The sequence below is a fragment of the Camelus dromedarius genome, chromosome 2 (assembly GCF_036321535.1).
Source record: "Camelus dromedarius isolate mCamDro1 chromosome 2, mCamDro1.pat, whole genome shotgun sequence".
NCBI lineage: Eukaryota > Metazoa > Chordata > Mammalia > Artiodactyla > Camelidae > Camelus > Camelus dromedarius.
Window position 1 is genome coordinate 100829669 of NC_087437.1, and position 22830 is coordinate 100852498.

Genomic DNA, 22830 nt, shown 5'->3' on the forward strand with positions numbered 1-22830 from the left:
TCTCTCCTGATTTGCTAGTCACGCGGTCTTGTCACACTTTGGTTTCAGAGAGTCTGAAAGCCCTGTTCACATAACCTTAGGTTCTCTTGGTTGCTTTCAAGGGAACCCTCATCTCCTGATTGATCCAACAGCAGCTGAGCTTCTGGAACTAAGATATGTTTGCTGTCAGGAAGTCATTTGTCTCCTATGATACCGTATGAATATCCATAGGGAAAACCAATGAAAGTCATTTGTTTAAAAATTTAATGAATATTTGTTGCTTTCCCTTAACTGCCAGTAACTTTATAATTTATTTAAAAAGGGAATTTTGTTTAAAATTTTAAATTCATGTCTCCTCCTATGCTATATTGGAAAAAAAAAAATTGAGAGACATCTTCTGCCCCATGTTCTTCAAAGAGAATACCAAATACCACTGCTGTTCTATATTTTTGACTACCCAAAATGTGCACTCTGACTTTAATGATGATCTGTCCAGATGTTTTCTAGTGATGGAGAAAGAAAAAAGTCTGGTCTTATCAGCCAGTTTCCTTAAAAACATATCTAAAAAGAGTCTCTAATAACTTGTTCTAGTAAGTCAAACAGCTACCAGAATAACTTGAGTAGCCCTAATTAATGGGTGTGGCCACCCTGAGCTGATATAATCTGAGCCTAAAGCTAAGAAACTCTATTTTAGGAAGTTTGTGCAATCATATTGAGGATATAATACAATCTGGATTTCCTGAAGTACTGAACCCTTGTCAATTATGGCTTCAAGGACTTGCCAGCTTTGGGGGCATTAGAGCCATTTGGTGGTTTACTGACATATGGAACATTACACCCAGTGCTTATATTGTAATCCACTGACATTCCTTCCCAAATGAGGACCTTTCCATGAGCCACACGGATGTCTGGGAGTAGGATGCATGAAAGGAGAAAGGAGCTCCCATTCCGAGTCCTACCTAGTTCTGCAGGCACTTGGAGCAGTCACTAAGGTCATAGCCAATGAGGAGCATCATGCTCAACCTGGATAGCGGCTAGGAATTCCTGCAAAAATACCTAATCCCTCATTCCTCCATGCTAACCACAACACTCACTCACACTTCACTGTAGCATTTATACACACATTTATTACTACATTTCTCTCTCCACACTGGACTGTGAGCCCCTGGAGCAGCTCTCTGAACACAGCCACACCCAGAGACACTCTGACATGATTTACAGGGCTGAGCCCTATATACCTCCATTGCTTTGAGGACACATGCTTTTCATTTCCCATTTAAAATCCCAACAATGCCTGTTTGTTTTGGACCTTTAGCTAGTGGCAAAGCTCACAAAAATCCATATCCTTTACATGGTTTATTAATTGTCCACAGCCCTGGAATAAATTAGCATTTTTAATAGTTGTATAAGGAAAATAAACTAATAGACATTATAATTATTTTAGAATTCTACTTTCTTGAGTAGAGTGGAGTTAATCATCTTTAAGATGCTTCCAAGTGTTAAAATTTCTTACTCTGTAAGACATGTCTTTAGCAAGATTGACTTTCTTTTCCAAGAAAATAGTTGAACAAATGTTTAGAGTGTACTTGTGGCTTATGAAAACCAAAGACAGGGAGGTGTTATAGGTAAATGCACCACCCATTAAAACCGAAGGATTTTGTTCATTTAAAACAATGAAATAGCAAAATACCAATTCGACTGAAGCTCATTATGAGAGCTTCCTCAGGTTTCCTATTATAGACTAGATACAGATGAAATGCTTATGAACTTCTTTTCAGTACTCTAGGAAACGTTAACATCCTTGGATGGACTGTTAAAATAAAGACCAAGTCAGGTTATGGAAAAGTGCCTTTGTAGGTTTTAGAACGGTTTACTTCTAATGTAAGCCATAGGTCACTGATGGATGATTGCAAAGTAATTCATACATTTATGTCCAGGAAGTTCCCAAGTATTCAGAAAACGTATTTTGTGTTGACGGTCTTCTCTGGAGCTACGGATAGTGAGATGGAAATCAGTTGGGAAAACTGTGCTTCAAATATTCTCTTCAATTTACTCCTGTGGCAATTTAGTCAAACCACCTGCTTGGAAGTAATCTATTTGCAGAACCTAGGTGGGGAAAAAACCTGCCACATTATATAATTCACTGAGCAGGTTTTGGCTCCCACTCGGCCAATCCATCTTACATAGTGGCCGGTGCCCTGCATCTACCAATACATATGATCAAGCAATTTAGCACGAAAAAAGAAAGGCCCCACAAACTTGGCATCCCCGTGGACATTAATCTTTGAGAAAACCAAATGGATCCAACTTTTGCCAGAGTTTAATAGCAAAGCTGTCACATTTTACACAAATGAGTGTCCAGTCTGCTAGCGAATGGAAAGAGGAGACCGGGAGGAGGGGAGGGAGGAGGTGGGGCTGCTGACTGGACTGTTTTCAAAGTGGCTCCAGTTTTTAGGGGAGGGGCTAGGATGCTCCGCGTGGCAGGAGAGACGAAGTAGTTAAAAATTATTACCAGCTAGGGGCCGGAACCTCGGGATGTGAGTATATAAGACCGCGCCTCAAGAGCAGAGCTGCTGCTGCGGGAGTCACGACCGGGGCGCACGGGCTCAGCCCCTCACTAGCCCGGAGCTGAGGAGAGGAGCAAAGGGGGCCGCGGGGTTCAAGCTGGTGCTCCTGCTTCACCTCTGGGACGGATACGGGACCCCCTAACTTCTGTTGCCTTTCCCAGAACGCGCACCCGCCGGGTCTTGAGCTCTAGCCCAGGACACCCGCGCGCGGCATCAGCGCGCCCGGAGCCAGGTCCGGCCGCAGGCGATGCGTGCAGGGGGCCGGGCGGCCGGGCTCAGGCGGCGGGAGTAGGGCCCAGCGGGGAGGCAGGGAGGCTGCGGGGTGACGGCCCCGGCTGCGCGGCGAGTAGAGGCCGCTTTCGCTACTCGCCACACCTGCTGCCGCCGCCGCGCCGCAATGAGCCGCGTGGTCTCCCTGCTGCTGGGCGCCGCGCTGCTCTGCGGCCACGGAGCCTTCTGCCGCCGGGTGGTCAGCGGTGAGTCCCGGGCCGCTGAGCCGGGTGAGGGGACGGTTGGGCGCGCGGGGGAGGGCGCTGCGGGGCAGCGGGTCCTGAGGTGGAGTCTCTCCGGGGGGTTGGAAACCTTGCTGAGTAGGTAGGGGGCGGGACGAGGCAGGGGGAAATTGATTGTATTCAGCTTTCTCCCAGACCTCCAAACACACAGAAAGTTTAAATTTTTTGAAAGCGCCTGATTCAGTAGCTGCGAAGCGAGCTGTGCTTCATGCTCAGCAGTTCTGCGTCTTCTAGGAGTGATTTACACTTTCTTTGTAGGAGTGTTAGCCGCAGGGCAGGGCTGGTACCTGTAGAAGGGGTGGGGTACCGCGGAGTCAGAGGGAGCCGACACAGAAATGCCACCCTCTGTTGGCGTGGCTCGACTTCAGTCCCCACCCGTACGGGGTTCACGTGGATGATCAGACCTGCTCCTTGTGGGTGGCTCACGGACCCTTGGGCACGCAGCCTTTGTTCTGAGGATGGCTGACAAAGACCAGGGGACTGGTCGTTGTGCGTAGACGCCTTTCCCTTACTTACACACGGCATTCCAAGTTGGGGACTTCTCAGAGCATGAAGTCCGCTCGAGTACATGGTAATCAATGCAGATTTGTGCACACAGTAGGTGCCGGATCAGGTCCGTCGAGTCAGTCGCTGCAAGGGAAATGGATCCGAATTGGCAAGCTTCCCAGAGTTCTCTTTGATTTTTCTTTTTCGTCGACTTTTCACTGTCCTATTGTTGAGCCGTTTGTATTGTATTCACCCTCCCTTACTTTTTTGGGGAGGTCTCAAAAAACATCTTCTTAAAAGCCTAGGATAAATGAATATGGCCTTACAGGAAAATTGAGCATAGCTACCCTAACTGAAATCTCTTGTGATGCTAATTAAAGTGTTGCAATAAATATTTGTTGAATGTATGTGGACATGCGTTTTAAGTGTAGGGTTTTTTTTTGTTTTGTTTTTTGGTTTTTTTTTTTTTTAGCGTAAAAGCAGGGATTCCTTTTCACATGCTGTGCGTCTGTATAACAGGTGTCACTAGAGGTAGAGGCAGATGACAGATGACAGCAACTTAATCAGTAGTGAAGCCAGACCTTTAGAAACTGGCATATTAAGCTTAATTGTTACTGATCTTCCCCTCAGCAATATGCGATGTTCTACATCTTCTGAATATAATTCTTAAATGTCTGGTTATCAATCAGTCTCCACTAACTTTTTGGCCCTGGGGAGACACTGGAATTAAATACAATGTGAAATGTTATTTGGAAATGCATGTTGCTTCCGTTTGTTTTTTCGGACTTTATTCGTTTATAAAATGAAAACTTTACAGTATGAGATAAGGATGTTACAAAAGACATAACATTAGATCTCCCCCCTCCAATTTAGCTTCAAAGAAAACAGTAAACAAACTCATCTGAATGTGTGAATTAAATATCTGACTGCCTTTCTGTTAGAATTATTCTTGCAAATGAATGAACAGCAGATATCAGGCTGTGAGTATAAGATGTTTTTTAAACTCCTAGAAACATTTCTTTGACATAGTATCTATTTGGTATATTCTTATATATAACTTTTTTTTTTATAACTTAAACTTTGCAAGAGAGGAAAAGAATACATAAAGTAAAAACAGAAGTAGAAAAAATTTGTTGGTGAAAAGTTTATTTTGTGTTCTTTTTTTGCATAAATTGTTATAAGCCTTTTGCTGTGTTTTCCTGTTAAGTATTTATAGGCATCTTGTAGGTGACATCTGGAAAATTTCTAATTAACTGAACATGATCTATTTGATTTAACATAAAAGATGATGTTTACTTGATATTAAAACAATTACTTAGTTATGTTTTTCTTATGAATAATTTAATTGTCTTTGGCCATAAAAATTCACATTGAAATTTAACCATTATAAATTGATTTGTGATTTTATCCTTTGAAAACTAATTTTAAAAAATTTATTTTTCAGTCATAATGGCATGACTACAGAGCAGTCTAGAGCCTGACATTTTGGAAATAGTAGGTCTAATGCCTTCCTGGTTGATGTTAAGCTTTTTTATGCCTCTAGGGATCAAAATTCAACTGTCTGTCAACTGAAACAAGGTCATTATTAGGAACATACAATATATGGAATACATTTTCTAATTATAGAATATCAGCACAACCATTTATAATTTCTATATAGTGTACCAAAATAATCACTGAGCCTAGAAAAAAAACAGAAACTCACAAAGTAAGTCTTTATAGAAATTCTCGTTTTAGTACTTCATTCAATAGGATACTTTCCAATACTTTTAAACACACTATCCTTTTTATAGTTGAGAGCATTATTCATAAGTAAAGTGAAAATATTTTAATGAGAAATAACTTTTTAAACATCATCATTATAATCTACCCCATAAGATTTAATAGCATCTAGCAGTAATAGAAGAGTATTTTGATGGGTTATTGGCTATACTTATTTTGATGCCTGAATATGGAATAAAAATATATAACCATAAAGATAATGATCAAAGTGTATTTAGTGGATTAATGATTCTAACTTGGGAACTACTTTTAGGGCCTTAGACCTGCACTGGTTTGTTGCTATACACAGATGTGTAGAGGATGTCTGTGGAGGCTGCAATCATTTAAATTTATGAAGTGACTGGTGGGTAAATGACACCTTCTTTAGAGCAAAGGTAAGAAGATTTTACCATGGGGGAATATGAATACATATGAAAAAGAAGAGTTCAAAATTTAGGTCTCTAAGATGGGAGGATGTGTTTGAGGAGCACATGGATATTTTGAAGCATTTGAAGTGTTCTGAAGTAGTGTGTTTGTGTGTTTATCTTTTCAGTGCACACAGCAATGATTCCATCAACCTGTTTATGCTGCAAAATGCATTTAGTGTATTTCGTGATACCTCCACATTTGTGCAGAAGACTTTAATATGTATTCATTTGAATTTATTGAAATTGACAAATATTTATTTAAGAGACTGACCGATTTAGAGACCTCTGTTTTTAATCATGCAAATGCCACAGAATATTGCAAAATCATGAGTGGGGACCAGTAGCCTACAGATTAATATAAAAAGCAAGGGAGATATAACAACAACAACAACAAACTGCTGAGCATATCCTAGCTGATGGTACTATTTCATGACATCATCAAGAGCATAAAGTGATGACAGTGCAGTTTTCAAAGATGCAATTACTTTAAGTATCTCTCGGGCAAGAAAGGGACAAATTAATCTTATTACCAGTCGTTTAATAAACTACACATTCATCGTAGCCATTAATCCTTTATGGTTTTGTTTTTTATAACTCCTTCTTTTGAAGATGACAATATATGTTACATTAACATTAGAAAGAGAAGTTATACAAATTAGAACAGTTATGTATAACATTAGAAGGGGACATTATATAAAGGCATCCAAAGTGGAAATCTGGCTGATGGTCTCACCAAGAATGTTTCCTTTCTCCAAGTGTCTCTCTCTTCTGTTAGGCACTTTGCACCCAGGTGGATGGATGTACCCAACTACCAGGCAAGATCATTTCTTTCACTGATACAACACAGCCTGACAGCTTGACTAAAGTAATACTCATTGTCATCGAGAAAAAGTTCAGTTTGGACTCATTTGTCTAACTTGGAAAATAAAAGGTCTAGGTAACATATCATTAAGAACGTACATGGTCTGAAAATCAATGAGAGATGTTCTAGTGTTAATCCTATGTCTAAATGTTCATGAAAGGAAATCTACGTTCTGTTTAGAAACACTTAATTTATAACCCATAGTGTACATTAGCCACCTAGTAATCAATGACAGATCAATTCTAAAAATGATCACATAGGTCATACTAATAATGCACTAGTAATCAGTCCTTTTAGTTATGCAATCTTTCACCTTAGAAAGATATTATATTTGAGACCTATATGGAGGCAGCATAGAAATCTGGGTCATGCGTGAACTGGGGAGCCAGACTGCCTGGTTCTAAACCCTTTACCACTTATGAGCTGGGTGAATTTGGCAAATTATTTAACTTTTCTCTGCCTCCCTTGCCTCATTTTAAAAATGGGATGAGAGAGAGCACTTACATCACAGGGTTGTTGGGAGGTTAAAGGGTTCAAACACAGTAGTGCGGGTTCAGCTCTGGGATTGACTGAATGTTTGAAATCTTAACTCATGCAGTTACTTGGTTTACAATTTATTATTTGGATCTTGATTTTAAATATTGGGTTTAAAAAATAAATAAATTTCACTCCCTTCTCAGAAAGCTTGTAGTATTTCCCAAGTGGAGATGTAGGGCTTAAGATGCCACTGTCACCCAGCCAATGACCTAAGACTTCAGTGTTGGTTGTTTATCAATATTGGAGAACAGATTCCAGCACAATCTTAATAGTGTACTATGCAGTTAATTACATTATAAAATCTGTTGCAAAAATAAAGTTTATATGACAACTTTTTTATAATGAAAAAGTCTTAAGAAGTTGGTGAAATGTTGAACACTGAAAGCAGAACACTTATGATAGCTTGCCCCTTTTTCGTTTGAAAGTGTTGGCTTTGCTATCAGAGGTCATATCACACTATCTTGTTGTTTCAACATATTTGTTACTTTGATTTTGAGTAGAGTAAGAAAGGATTATGAAAAACACATTATTTTGGGGGGTTTTAGTAAAATGTCCAAAGTTCAGTTAGTCTGGTTTGGGAAAGATTTACCACGTAGATCCTCTTTTGTATAACTTCTTTGCAACTAAAGGTAGATCATAATTGAACAATAGGAATTCATAATATGTCTTCCATGTTTTTATTGAAAAATATGATATAAATTCAATACTTTTTTAAAGTTGACAATATATGATTATAGTGTAGGTGTAAGGAAAATGTTATTACTTTCATAATTAACTGAAGACCCAACTCTCAGAGAGTTAATAAATATAAGCAAAACAAAAACCAAATTATAGGTCTTTTGTATTCAGGAAGAAAAAAGGAAATTGCCAAGACTTTATGAGTTTGGCCCCACTTTTACATTGTTGCTAAAAGCATTTAAAACTGCCAATTTTTAGCTCTAAAGGAATTTTCATGACTAGGAAAAAAGACAAAATTATTTATTGGTGGAAACAGTAGCAAAATCTTAGCTGTGACAATGATAGGAATGCTTATTTTACTAGGCAATACTGAGTATTATCTCTAAATGAAAGTGCATTGTATGTATTGTGTATGTTTGTAGTTGTGTGTGAATGTGTGCGTGCGTGTATGTATGAAACCAAGAGGTGTAGAATCTAGGTGGAAGGTCTTTCTCTCTTGCAAGTAAGCCAACAATCAAGGGAGATTTCACACTACAGATGTTAGATAACATTTAGTAAATTATTGTTACACAATATTGTTAGAAAATATTGTTAGGCAAAGGTAGCCTTAGTGTAATTAAAAACTGCTATATGGCTATATGAATATTTATCTGAATGTTTTGTAAGTAGCAGACGAGTAGATGGAAGATTAGATGTTGTAGATGGAAGACTAGAATTCCTCTCGTTCAAAATAGTCTATGGAAGATTTTATCTGAATATAAGATTTAAAAGTAAGAGAAAAGGAAATTCTTCATGTGACCTCACAGAATGAGAAGGAGATAATCATAATGGTTCCCTAAGAAAGTTAGCCTTTACAGAAGTGGGAAAGTTGCTTCCAGAAGATCCGTATTAATGGAACTTTTCTGGGAATTAGGGCAACATTTGTTTCCCAGCTGTTGGGAGTTGCACTGCTATTACAGCCAAGTGGGATCAGCTGAAATGGTGGTGAGCAGTGCAGAAGCCGCTGCTTCTGCTGATCTTGCTGCAACTTGGACCAAATCTGCATAATAAAGTGGACATCAGTAATAAAATCAAATTGGATGTAAAGAAATTCACAGTGTCAGCTTTAACTGATTTTGCATATAGACACCATAAAAAACTGCAGTGTATCTATAATTTCATTAAAACTGCCTTGCTAAATCTCAACTGCTAGTGACTTTTCAGTTTAAAATGTGTGGACACAGCTGATATTCAGTTAATGCACTTTGGAGTTAATATCCCTCTGCAGTTGGTAATTGGCCACTGTCCTGATCCTCTGAGAGTCACCCTGCTGTACAGCCACCACAGACTTCACCTCCTCACCCAGGGCCCCTGGACCACCCCATCATCCACAGCCAAAGAGAGGATGTCTGGCACAGAGAGTGCCAAGCTGGCTATTGTCCAGAGCTCATACCTTATTAGTTCTTATTTTAAATATAATAATCCCTGTCTAGAGATTTTTCTTTTAATACTATTATTATTCCTCTACAGGCTAACATTTATCTACAGGTCAATATTCCTTATATCTAATGGCCGTATTAGGAATTTCCACTAGACACTTTAAGCTCTTTTATGCATTTAGTTAGAAGTGCGATTTTAACTTTATAAATAAGTTAATTCTCATCATCATTCTTGTAGCCTCACTGTAAACAATAAATCTGTACTGCATTTTTTTAATGTATCCAAGATAATAAACAGAGACTTTTGGCACATAAATTATACGTACATATCCTTTGAACTTGTGCTGGCTTTGTTACATAGTTTTCATTCATTGAAACTTCTGGCTAATCAGTTTTTTCATTTGTTTGTTTTAGTGTGGCTTCTTTTTGTTATCTTGCAAAACAATCTCGTTGGACAAGTTTAATATTGCAAAAGTGCTGGAATCCAATTGAAGTCTGAGAGTTCTTAGTGTGAAAAACTGAACAAATTGAAAACTCAAGGGAATGTGGTTCAGATACATTTTGAGACAGAAATATGTAAAAGATGTAGAAAACGAAAATGGAAACAGAACTTACTTTAAAAATACAGGGATAAAAATCACTAGGCTTAATGGCGTTAGAGTATTGCCAGGAACAACCATTTTAAACAATGAAGTCATCACAAACTCTAATAATAAATTAGGAAACATTAAAAAAAAATAATTGTATTAGGATCAACCATTGGGACTTCCATGATCATCTCTCCAGGATTATTTGTTTCAGACTGATTTGTCCTCTTGAAGTCTCTTTAATTCCAATTTCCCATGGTCATTCATACAAATGTGCTACTTTTCATCAACAATTAGTTGGGGTGGTCTGTTAATTTGTTCTTATTATTCAGTGTGTTGCTTCTGGGTCCAGACAGAGAGGACAACTGGCTGTCTTGCTTGCCTTGCTGGAATGGCTGTGTTATTAGTTGGCTGTTCTCAGCTTGTCTCAAGATATTGAATGCCTATCACTCAAACACTGTTGTGAGGTTAATGGCCTTCCCTGATGTCTGCTCCCTCCTGCCTCTGAGTGTCATCACAGGTCATTAATTGCTGATTCTGTGGGAGAATGGAATGTGATACCCATGTTGGCTCAGTGTGGTGTCCTGTAATTAACAGTACAAAGCTTGAATGCTTTATTTTTTAGCCAGTGTTTAAAATAACGCTTCCAACCCTCGACTATGAACAGATTTTCTTGATCGGCTACAAAATTAAATACATAATGAAAAACGCATTTAGTCCCAATAAGAATAAGAATTGTAAGAAAGCAGTATAGCTACGCCTTGATTTCTTAGTGTAAAGTATTTTGCCTTAATTTTACATAAAATACTAGATAGTCTATTTTCCAAGGCCAAACCTCAAGCTGAAATCCTAAGGAACAGTGACAGAGAAGGATCTGTGGCAGTTTTTCAAGGTGACAGCAGAGGTCAGAGGTGAACCAAAGAAGCTAATGAAAAACAAAACAGCATGCCATTCTGGAGACTGTGTGGTACACATATTTGGTGGTAAAAAGAGGCAGGTGTAAACAATAGTACAATAAGAATTCCATTGCTGGTTGAGTTAGTGAAATCCTGTACACTGTACTATCCCTGTTATATACGTGGCTTTATTAGGACCCAGTCTGATCACTCATATTTCTAGTTATGTCATTAAGTAATTAGGAAAATTCACATGCTCAGTATGTAGAGGTATGTGAAATTCAGGTTTGAGAGTTTTTGAAATCAAGCTTTTGTTGCCCATGTATTTGAGTCTTCACAGATGTTGTTAAAGCAGAAGTCTAGTGATGCCACAGCAACGAAGCTTGTTAAAAGGTGATATTCCATCAAAAGGCCTCAGGAATTATCTTAAGCTTCATCTCTGGTTCTGTTTAATATCTTGACACAAATTATTTTATATTTTATATATATAGCGACTTTTAAAATCATTAATAGATATCAGGATGGCTGGTTAAACTGAGTACCGTAACTTATAAAAACCTTTAAAATACATGTGAAAATAAAAGTTACATTTAAAATTTCCCTTCCAAATTTTGAGCATTCTAGAGTACTCTAGAAGGTTAACCTGTCACTTCTAATGCAGTGTTACATTAATAAATTATTAGCGTTACCTTCATTCTGACTTCTATTAACTTTCAGTTTTAATGTATTTGCTTTCAGAGATATACAATAAAAATAAATGTTTAAATTTCCCACTTTATTTTAATTTAAATTATTTAAATTTATTCACTTTATGATACCTTATATAAAATTGCTTTTAACTTTAAAAAAAAAATTTTTTTATGGGGGGGGGTAATTAGGTTTTATTTATTTATTTTTTAGAGGAGGTCCTGGGGATTGAACCCAGGACCTTGTCTTGTCCTCTACCACTTGAGCTATACCCTCCCCCACACTTTTAACTTGTTTTTAATAATTAAATTTGTTTAAGAGTTATTCTTATTTTACACTTTTGACCTTTTTGCTTCCCTTTCTGTATCTACCTGATATTTCTTTAGCTATTTTCACCTGCTATGGGTATCAATTTACAAAATCTAAGTCAGAAGAATTATAACTTCCCTTCACAAAAATTTCCTTGAGATACTGTGTTTAAAAGTTTATGTTACAAGTTTATTAGGGAATCAATTTGCCTTTATAAGTCGAAAGTAATAATCTAGAAAATAAACTTATGCAATGGTTCAATGGGGGAAGCCTTGGCAGAGTGTTGCTGTTTTGACAGGTTCTTTAATTTTAATTTGTAGTAAGTAGTATTATGAATATAGCTCAGATAATCAATACATGGGCATCTTTTTTTTTTTTTCAGGCCAAAAGGTATGTTTTGCTGATTACAAGCACCCATGCTACAAGATGGCCTACTTCCACGAGCTGTCCAGCCGGGTGAGCTTTCAGGAGGCGCGCCTGGCCTGTGAGAGTGAGGGGGGAGCCCTGCTCAGCCTCGAGAATGAAGCAGAACAGAAGTTAATTGAAAGCATGCTGCAAAACCTGACAAAGCCAGGAACGGGGATTTCGGATGGCGATTTCTGGATAGGGCTCTGGAGGAATGGAGAGGGGCACACATCTGGTCCCTGCCCAGATCTCTACCGGTGGTCCGACGGAAGCAGTTCCCAGTACCGGTGAGTAGGGATCCTGACCAGTCAGATGTGCTCTGGAGGGGCGTGGAGGGCAAAGGACAAGGGGAGATTTCTGTTACTCAGAGTAGAATGGGCAGAATCAAAGTGTGGCTGCTGGCCTGTATTTGCAGAAACTGGTACACTGATGAACCTTCCTGTGGAAGTGAAAAGTGCGTGGTGATGTATCATCAACCAACGGCCAATCCTGGCCTTGGGGGTCCCTACCTGTACCAGTGGAATGACGACAGGTGCAACATGAAGCACAACTACATCTGCAAGTATGAACCAGGTAGGAGGCCCTGGAAGTCTCTGTGCAAGCAGATGTGGTGCATATTCGCTTATATTAAGTTTTGTCTTTACCCTTCGCTACCCTGGGCTCTTTGAATTTTTCTGCTGTGGAACATGGAGTTACTTTGCAGCCTGATGATCCTCTAGTAAAGCACACTGTGCTGTAGAGCAAACTGCACAATGAGTTAAACAGAACGGAGTAACTAGAAACATCTGGAGAGGGGTCTTAAAGAGAAATTAATTGTCTCTGTTATTAAAGGCAAGTTGTGTTTTTGTAAACAGTTTTTTTATGGAGAATACATACCTATTTTAAAATATTTAAACATTGAGTATAGTGTGTGTGAAGTAGGTATAAGTCTCCACACACCAATAGGTTTACACATCTGGTCAGTAGTTCCTTAGATGATTTTCTGGGGAATTTAAGAGAACAAAGCATTCTCCCGGGACGTTGGCTTATCATGTCACGGCGTGAAACTTGGTGTGTACTCCTCAGTGGAAGTCAGACTGGTCACGGCTCAAAGAAACTTGGTGCAAAAAAGTCAGGGCGTGCGCCGTGCTCTTCCTGCGATCCTCGTTCTTGGGAATGTGCCACCTCAGTTTGCTTTTGGTTGAAGGTTCCAGATTCTTGCCACGTGCGGCACATGAGGAGCTTGCACTGGCCTGAGCTACACTGGTGTTGTTTCCTGTTGAAACATTAAGTTTGAATTATTTTACACAGGACAATTCAACTGAATTGCTATTTGACCAAAAGAGAGACTAATCAGAACTATGTAAACTCAACTCTTTAATCGTCTAAGGAAGGCCAATCAGATACTAAGGCTTTAAGGGTTTTTGCTGTTTTTCTCCTTCTTTATGTTGGGAAGTTTCATTTCAACTCTTCCAAGTGCTGTCTGTCTGCTCGACCTCGTAACCTTGGTTCACGAAGGCAATTATAATCAAGTACTGCTATTTCCATTATTCTCCTGAAATTACATGATTCTTTTTCTCATAAGACTGTGAAGCCCAGGGGATTATTTGGATTAGATTTACCCTTCTCATATTTATCCTGTTCTTGAGTATATTAGCCTACATTCTTTATCCCTGGTGAGTTTATTTAAACCCCTTGGTGGCTACATCCATCATTACCCTCTTAGAAGCTTTTGCAAAGCTAAATCTGTTATGCACTTGGGCTCCTTTCTCTTGATTTTTTTTTTGTTGTTGTTGTTAGAACAATATAAAGTTGAAACTCTCTGATATTTTAAATTTGTGACACTATGTGCTTGAAACTTAAATGAAACCAAGTGTATTATAGAGTATTCTTAATACAATATTATCTTCTCCTTTCTTTGAGCTTTTAGGTGACTCTTCATATGTTATTTTATGTCATACTTATTACATTATTCAGGACACTATCACCCTTAGAATCTTCTTTACTTGTTTTATATTAGGTAGACTAGGTTTATATTATGCATGGAAGAGCATTTTAGACATAAAATAATTTTTTCCTTATCTTCTAAATTCTACCTGAATCTTCAAATGCCTATATTTGTGCAAAATTCTTTTATGTATTTATTGTTTTTGAAGCACATGTATACTTATACAGTTGGTCTTATTAATGTACTTAGAATTTTTATTATTTATTTTACTCTAAATATTTTCATCTTTATTTCTTTTCTGTGGAGTTAACCTTCTTTCCTTGAACTTAGTGTCTTCTGTATGACAGATGTTGGTTTGATTAAATTCCTTGCTTGTATAATCAGTGCTTTTTTGGTGGTGAGTAGTTATTTTTTCAGTGATGAGAGGAGTGGAGGATCAAGTGTCAGGACTAAGTAAAATTTACAAATTATACCACTAATTGTTTTGATCTTTATTCTCCCATTATCCCAGAAGTACTACATGATTTGAACTTAGTCTCCTCTTTCTGCTTCTACATACCATCCAATAGCATGATTAATGATATCCCAAGTAGTGAAAAATTAACCTGGCCATCTGGAAACTGAGTAATTCATTTCTGAGCTTTCTCACTCTCTTCTCCACCTTTTGTTGGTTACTGTCCTGTGAGTTGCATATCTTTTCTTTGGGTCTACCAATGTTAATCCAAAGACAATTATGAGGGGATATTTTTTACTCTAACTTTCATATTTATTAAAATTACATTAAGAGCTCTTAGACATTAAAAATGGTATGTATGAGATTATGTTCCTAAAATTCTGTTACTTAATCAGCAATTGCATTAATTTAAAGTTTGGTAAAATATTTTGAGGATGACCAATTCTGTGTTGCTAAATTGCATAATATCTGTATTATCTGTTCAGCAAATATCAGTTGAGCATCCAGGGGCATAGAGTGCCTGTATTCTGCAGAAGAATGCGCATAGGGTAGGACTCTGTCTGAAGCCAAGAGGAGGCAAAGTGTCAGGGTAAAATATGTATATAAGAATAATAAATGTTATTATAGGATGCTGTATGATTAAGCTTCCAGTAAACAGAGACCACGTGGCCCAATTAGAGTAGTAAACATTCCATTAAAAATGATTTAATATTGTAAAACTAATGTAAGACGCTACAGGTTTTTTTTTTTTTCTTTTCCATTAATCGACAAAAATAGAGAATTATACTTTTGGAACAAATAAAAACAAATTTACAGGATTTTTTCTTAGTAATTAAATTTATTTTCACTAAACCAGATCACGGTAAGAAGTTTTAACAGTTTTCAGGTGTATGGTAATTGAAGCAATCTTGCCTCATAAAACCACAGAAAGAAACAACTCGCAAACCCTAGTTTATTATTATTATTATTTTTTAAAGAAGTAGACCCTATTGGAAAGGAAAACTAAGGATGGCATTGCTTGTAGGGGAGAGAAACATGCTTTAGAACATTTTTCCTTGAATCACCAATCCCAGGTGCAGTTTATATGCAGTCATCTGCTGCTTATTATTGTGGGGAGAAATCATACACTGATTATGGTATAGGAATCCTCCCTGCTGGTTGTTGAATTGCAGTTAGTGTCTCACATTCTTGTATATCTTTACCTGGCTTTGCACCTCCTTTGTCACTCTTGCCTCTAGTAGGGTTGCCATCAGCACAGGCACTTTGGGGTTTGCTAAATGCACGTTGGGGTTGTAGGGATCCACCCAGTGGATCCAAGTTGCCAAGATTCACCAAGTAGATCCTTTGTTCAAAGATAATTAAGTGTTGACTTTACAGTTAGGTAATTTCATATAAATTTAAATCCAAGATAGAATTAGTTGTAAATTGTTCAGAAAACGAAACTATGATGTTTATATTGTCTTATAATAAACTTCTATTTTCATCCACATTTGGATTTGTCTTGTTTATCAGTATATATGATACCTGTACTTACTATTTACAGAGATTAATCCAACACCTCCTGTGGAAAAGACTTATTTCACAAATCAACCGGGAGACACTCATCAAAATGTGGTTGTTACTGAGGCAGGTAATTAGTTCAAATATCTTTAACTCATCTATGAAGAGCAGAAAATGTACTTTCAAACTTTGCTTCATGTTGACCCCGACTTTTCTTGTTGCTTAGTGATAAAATAGTGCACAAAATATAGGCCTATGGAAATTTGCTTTAGGACTAGGTTAGAACCAATGATGTTAGGCTGGGTTTTGAATAGAAAAATCTGTTTTGTTTTCTTCTTGTTTTCACTTTAAGTGGGTATATCTAGTACTAAGTCTTCCACATGAAAACATAGATCCACAAGGAAATTCCCCAGTATGGAAGTGTTATGATGTAAATTGGCAGATTCAGTGGCCTATAAACGGGAATACTGGTAAATGTTTAGGGACTGACTCGGGTAGGATGGGTTTTTTTAAAGCCTAATTTGTAGATTTTGAGTTTTCTATGGTGTGAATACTTCCACTCTGGCCAATTTCAAGCTACAAAGTGACATCTGAACGGCAGGTTGGGTAGCAGGTATAAATGAGCTTTCAACTCAGTGTCCTCAGATACCACTGTCTGCAGAAGACACGAAATGCAATCCCAATGCAAATTTCATGTTGGTCAAAAACTGCTCTTAGTATCAGTTAGGGGTATGTTTCAGTGTGTCCTGATGCCAGTTGGACAGAAATACTAATTTATACTAGTTACTTTGTGAAGATTGAGCCAAAGACCCGAAGTCTCAAAATCTTTCCACAGGTTATCCAAAATCCATGAAAGAGTAGGAAATACTTTCTCTTTTTCTTTATTCTTATATATAAAGGATCATGATGGTATTTTGAATAGGAAAGGAAATATTTCCTGAATACTTAAAAAGTTTAAACTCACATGTTGGAGGCTCAAGAGTCAGTGAAAACATAGCAGATTATCCCCAAAACTCCTCATCACTGGACCTTGCTTAATTTTTCTTCTAAAGTTAACAAAGGAAGTGATGTGCAATAAAATGGATAGTTTGGTCTAAGTCCTGTCCACTTTGACCAAAATTATTTAGATTAATTATTATGATAGCTTTTGATTTGCTAGTTAGATGCATAATTTTCCAATTTGCTTTTCTTTTATTGACTTGATATTAAGCCTTAGCACTTTTCACCTTTTCACTTTCAGGTGTCTAACTTTAAAACCATTCAGAACATGTAAATCTAAATTAATAGATCAGTAAATTATTATATTAGGAATAGTTTCCCTCTTATAATGTTGAAAAATTGTTTAATAAAGTCATTTTAAGTTATATGGGACTTCTGTGTGGCTGTTTTTTATTCCAGCAAGAATATCTAACATTATCATGTGTAATAGAAGAGGATTTAAAAATGACTCATTTTAGAATTTAATTAAGATCAAGTGTTTAAGCCTCTGGAATCTTATGTCTCTAGGTTATGACTGTAGCATTGGTTAATGTTTACATATTTTTTTTTTAAGCCCAGAGAGTCATGAATATCATCATGGCACTGAGCTTATTAGTAGGATAATTGCATATCCAATAAATCAAGAATTATATTAATAATCATTATTCTTTAATAATCAGTGCTTATTTCTCTAAGTAATAACTGACAAGGATTAATGAAGTGAGATAGCTTAGATTATTAATATGTTATGGAAACCAGTCCCAATCTGAATCGCAGATTTAATCATAGTTTTGGAAATAGGGATATTTAACTGGAGCATGACAACCATGCAGTATGATTTTGTTTTTAATTTTTTACCAAACATGAATATATTACTTCATCAGGTTATTCAGTATTTGGGGAAGAACCTTGCCTGGAATTTACTTATTGATAATAATTCTATTTTGCCTTAACTTTTTGGAAAGTTTTTTACAACTCTGATATTAGAATCCTGCCTCAACTATGTCTTTACATTAAGACTGTTTTACTTTTATAGGAATAATTCCCAATCTAATCTATGTTGTTATACCCACCATCCCACTGCTCTTACTGATACTGGTTGCTTTTGGAACCTGCTGTTTCCAGATGCTACATAAAAGGTAAATAACTCACATATGTAGAGACAACTTAAAAAGCTTTAAGTAGGTTTTCAGAACTCTTTAAAAATTTAATATACAAGCATGTATTTAATTTGCCGTAAGAAAGTTCTGATTTTCATATCTGTCAGTACAGATCCAGTATATATAATCTAAAAATATACCTCATGATTATGGGATTCATGAATTATCTCATTTAATCCTCACAAACCAAATGAAGTAGGTACCCTTCTGCTTCTGTTTTTCAGTTGAGAAGATGGCGGCTTGGATGGGTTTCCCAGTTTGCCTTGGGTCTCATAGCTGGAGGGTGTGGTGGGTCTGAATGTGAATGCTTATTAGCTTACAAAGTGTGCAACTATACTGTGCTGTCTCTTGTTAATTAAGCATAAGCTTGAGTGCTAAACCTTTCAATCTTGACCTCAAGTTGTATGCAAGGCTTGAGTCTTGTAGGTGCTTTGTAGTTCCTTTTCAAAACTCGAAGTCACAGGATCTTTTAAGTGTAGGAAATACAGTACAATGGTAAAAATGTATCGCTTTTTAGTAGACATCTTGAAATAAAATGATATATCTTAACAGCAAGATTCTTTTACATCTGTTTACTCATACCCCTAAGTTAGAAGTGAAACTTTTTCATGTGTATCAATTTTCCAAGTAAACTAAAACATTAATATGTGAAATATCAATGTGTATCAAAGGAAAAGGAAAAGATGGTGGGTTTAAATGTATGCCTGCTTGCTAGAATAAACTAGACATCTTTGTCAGAGTGTTTTAAATAAAAACCAATTAAGAGAATGCTTCCCTCGGGGAAGGACCTGCAGATAAGTCATTTTTCTCTTTTGACTTTACTTCATCATCTGCTTTTCTTGAAATGAACCTTAAAGAATCCACTAAGTAAAAGAGCCCTGAGAAAAAAATAAATAGCCATAAACTAAATGGTTCACATAAATTTTTTAAAAGAATCCAACCTGTGATTTACTGGCTATTTAAATAGACATTTTGAATAATGATAAATAAAGCCTGGCAAATTAGTACTACATTTTGTGTTCTCTAGGCTTTCATGTATTTTTTTTTATTTTTTATTTTATGTCACATTTAAAATTCTTTTTCAGTATTTTGTATAGAATAAAGACAATAGTCAGTGTCTAATCTCTACCTTAATTCCTAAGTCTATAGACGTAAAGATAATTTATCATTATGAAAAACAGTAAATTAGAGGGAGATTTGATAGAAATCCCCCCATAACCCAGCCAAACTCTTGAGAAATAACTATAAATAACAAATCAGTGTGAAAAATATTTGAAAAAAATATGTAGACCTTCTCATTTTTAAAATTAAAATTACTAAAGTGCTACTGACTGAGTTTTCTCCAAAATTTGTTTTCCTTCTTCCAAATAGTGTGTTATTATGCAGATTCTGCGCATTCTAAATTCTTTCAGGTTTTTATACTCTGAAGACCTCTGTGAAGTTTTCACTTATGTGGAATTCTCAGAGTGAGAAAATAAACCGAAACAGAGTCGTCCAGATGCCGGAATTAGCTGTAGTGCTTAATTCATTCTTTCTTAGATCCTCCCCTTTTCCTTTCTTCCAGGAGAGCAAGGAGACACTTCATCAAAGACTCAACTCCATTATCATCTGAGTGCCTTGCAGAAAGTTTAAATTCCAATCTGGTACACATGATGGTTTCTCATTCCATGTCATGTTCAAAATAATAAGTCTTGTTTCCTTAACTGTAGTAACTTAAATGAAATAAATACTAATGCTACACAAAAGCCACATTAATAACTTAACCACCTCCCCCCCTCCTTTTTTTAAACCGTTTAGAAAAATCTCATGTTTTTCATAAACTTCGCTTGGCTTATTTTCCATTCGTGTTAGAGGACTTCATAGATAGAGATGTATTGACCTTACTTAATTGGATGCATATCTCCAAAATGTGTCATATAATAACTTGTTAGTAACCAATTCACAGGTAAATTGAGGTCAGTTAAGTCATATGATAACATTGTATTGCTCAGGCTTGTTCAGGAAGACTTCTTTCTTTGCAGGAATTCTGCAGCATCTGATAGTGAGTGGATGGGATGAGGTAGAAGGAATGCCTGGGGGATTGGGGCAGATGCTGGTGGAGGGGGGGATGTCTGCAGGAGAAAGAAAGTACAGGACCCAATAGACAGGGACAGCAAGTGGCTAGTGATCCAGACGAGGACTCCTTCCTAGGAAACTAGACCAAAAGGCACCTAGACCTTGATAAGTATCTGGAAGAGGATGACTTGAGTAAACTCAGGAACAGTCACTTTTGCGGGAGTCTTTGAAATGGCCATTTTATGGAAGAAGTTAGAAGCCATCACAGCCTGAGGTACAGGCTACAGATCTAGAGGACCTCAGATACGCCTGACTTATCAGACCTGAATCTGGTTTGAACTACGTTTGTCTCAGAGACTGAAGCAAAATTAAAACTTTCAGGGATTCAGTGACTTAACTATAGGACAGAAAAAGTGATGGGAGGAGGGGACTGGGAAAGTCCTTATACTTAGGACAAAAGCACTGTTTTGATGATTTGGCATTAAATACATCATTTATTAGTGGCAGATTATTCAAAAAGCAAAATTATAAAAATCCTTGATCAAAGAAAATGAAGATTTATTGATGACAATAAAAATTTTGATACTATGTCAGACACATTTTTGTGTATCTGAATTCTAAACAATGAGGGGTCAGAGAAAGATCTGTTTTATTTAATTTTTCATTATTTCATATGAACTGCTTACCATCTTCACATACTGGAACAATCTAGAATTTTTTATAGGAATGAAAACATACGCTGCTGAGAGAAGAAAGACTCTTTCATGATAAGGGTCTGACATATCTCCATGTGGACCAAGACGTGCCTAGTTTGATAAGAAAAGTCTCAGACATTGAACTCACTTCTTCTTCTGTTTTTCAGTAAAGGAAGAACAAAAACTAGCCCAAACCAGTCCACACTGTGGATTTCAAAAAGCACCAGAAAAGAAAGTGGCATGGAAGTGTAATAATTCAGTGGCTTGGCTCCAGAAGGAGTTTTGCAATTCTGGATCTGTGTAAGGAATGGCATCAGAACCTAAGCTTGGAATGGCTTTGAAATCTCAAAGGATCTGCAAGATGAACTGTAAGCTCCCCCTTGAGGCAGATATTAAAATAATTTTATATGGTTACTTTTTCATTTACAAACTACGCTATGCTAATAATGGAGTGAGACATGCTTATTTTGCTAAAGGAAGCACCCAAACTTCAAGTAAATGGGATAGACCATGCAGATAAAATTGCTGTCAACACGTCACAGAAGTATGTGCATTGGAAGCAGTTATTTTTGTCTCTTTCACCGTTCATAAGTTGTAATCTAGTTAATGTAATGTAAATCGCATTGCAATTTACAGTGTGCAAAAGTATTTTTCCTTTACATACGTGTTTGATAAAAGTGGACTGTTCTAATATTTATTTTTACGGTGTTTCATTTTTCAGTACATGCTGTTTTGACTAAAGAAATTTATCACTGTTGTCAAGTGACTTCACACACACATAAATACATTACCATAGGAAAAAATGTCTTTTCTAGAAATGGCTCATCCTCTTTTACTTTCTCTGCTTTGGGTCAGACTGTGTGTAGAAAATGTCTTCAGAAGTAAGAAGTTATTTCATGAACTGTGGTATCAGTCTACTCAAATATTTTACTTAGAGGCAAGGATTGTCTGATTTCGATTGTGCAAGATGTGTGCCTTACAATTATTTTTAATTTAAAATTCAACAGATTTTGTAAGAACTTTGTTAATAGTTATATAAACAAAAATATACTCAATTTCGAACAAAAAAAGTGGCATACACAATATAAATCATCTGTCTTCACATGTTGCCTATTATAACCACAAGTAGCTCTATGAGGGTTCTGGAATTGATGTGGTCCCTCCCTTGCCCACAAAGCAAAGATGGTGGTTTGGGTCTGGGATTACCCCGGAGGTGGATTCGCTGCAGAGTTTGCCTAAGGCTTTTCCTACCTGGTTAGCCTCTATCAGCATATAAAGGGGCTTTACAGTTGGGACTAGGTGAATGGTCACCGCTGCTGTGGACTTAAGGCCCAGCACACTGACATTTCCAGGAGGAAAGAAACTATGAACTAGTATGAAAATGGGTTGCAAGACATCAATGTCATGTGTTCGTTGTCGAGGGTGTGGCGAGGACAGTAATCTGGGGCGCCTCTGTCCTAATCTTCTAGTTTCTTCAATGCTTGTGGCTCCTTCTTCTCAAGAGAGCTGTACCTATCTGGTCGTCAAATGTCTCTGTGCTCCTTTTAATCAAATAAAAAGTTCGTGTTCCTGAAGAATGATCATTGGTGTTATCTAAATCTCTTAAGTGCACAATATACAGATGTGTTTGCAACAATATATGGGAACAGATTACTGTTGTGTGTGGTGAGAATGGAAGTCATGGGTGTAGAGTGTTTTAAACCTCATCTTTTCAGTTAGATTCAGTTAGATAAAAACGTGCTTGCATTAAAGAAATTCACAAGTCCAGTTGGTGGGCAAAAGTAAGAGGCAAAATAGAAATCAGTGGGCATCAGTCCCTTTTCAGCTGCTCAGTGACTGAGGAATTGGGCAGCTGTGTTCTAAGCTTAGATGTGCCCACATTTAGCACTCCTCTTTCTTTTCCTGGCCACCCATCTTTCTGGGCAGAACAGGAGACCAGCTGCTGGGAT

General features: G+C 37.1%; 1 protein-coding gene across 1 annotated transcript; it reads left to right on the top strand.

Moving 5' to 3' along the window:
* Positions 1-2943: 2943 nt before the first annotated feature.
* On the top strand, positions 2944-22455 carry CHODL (chondrolectin). Its single transcript, XM_031458119.2, has 6 exons — positions 2944-3022; positions 12090-12399; positions 12528-12685; positions 16037-16123; positions 18008-18110; positions 21049-22455. The coding sequence occupies exons 1-6, from the start codon at positions 2944-2946 to the stop codon at positions 21131-21133; spliced, it is 822 nt and encodes a 273-aa protein (XP_031313979.1). The 3' UTR covers positions 21134-22455.
* Positions 22456-22830: the final 375 nt, after the last annotated feature.

Excerpts from the sequence above, each read along its gene's own strand:
- CHODL (XM_031458119.2), top strand. The coding sequence starts at position 2,944 with ATGAGCCGCGTGGTCTCCCTGCTGCTGGGCGCCGCGCTGCTCTGCGGC. Across the intron at positions 3,023-12,089 it reads CTGCCGCCGGGTGGTCAGCG|GCCAAAAGGTATGTTTTGCT; the intron begins GTGAGTCCCGGG and ends TTTTTTTTTCAG. Across the intron at positions 12,686-16,036 it reads CATCTGCAAGTATGAACCAG|AGATTAATCCAACACCTCCT; the intron begins GTAGGAGGCCCT and ends TACTATTTACAG.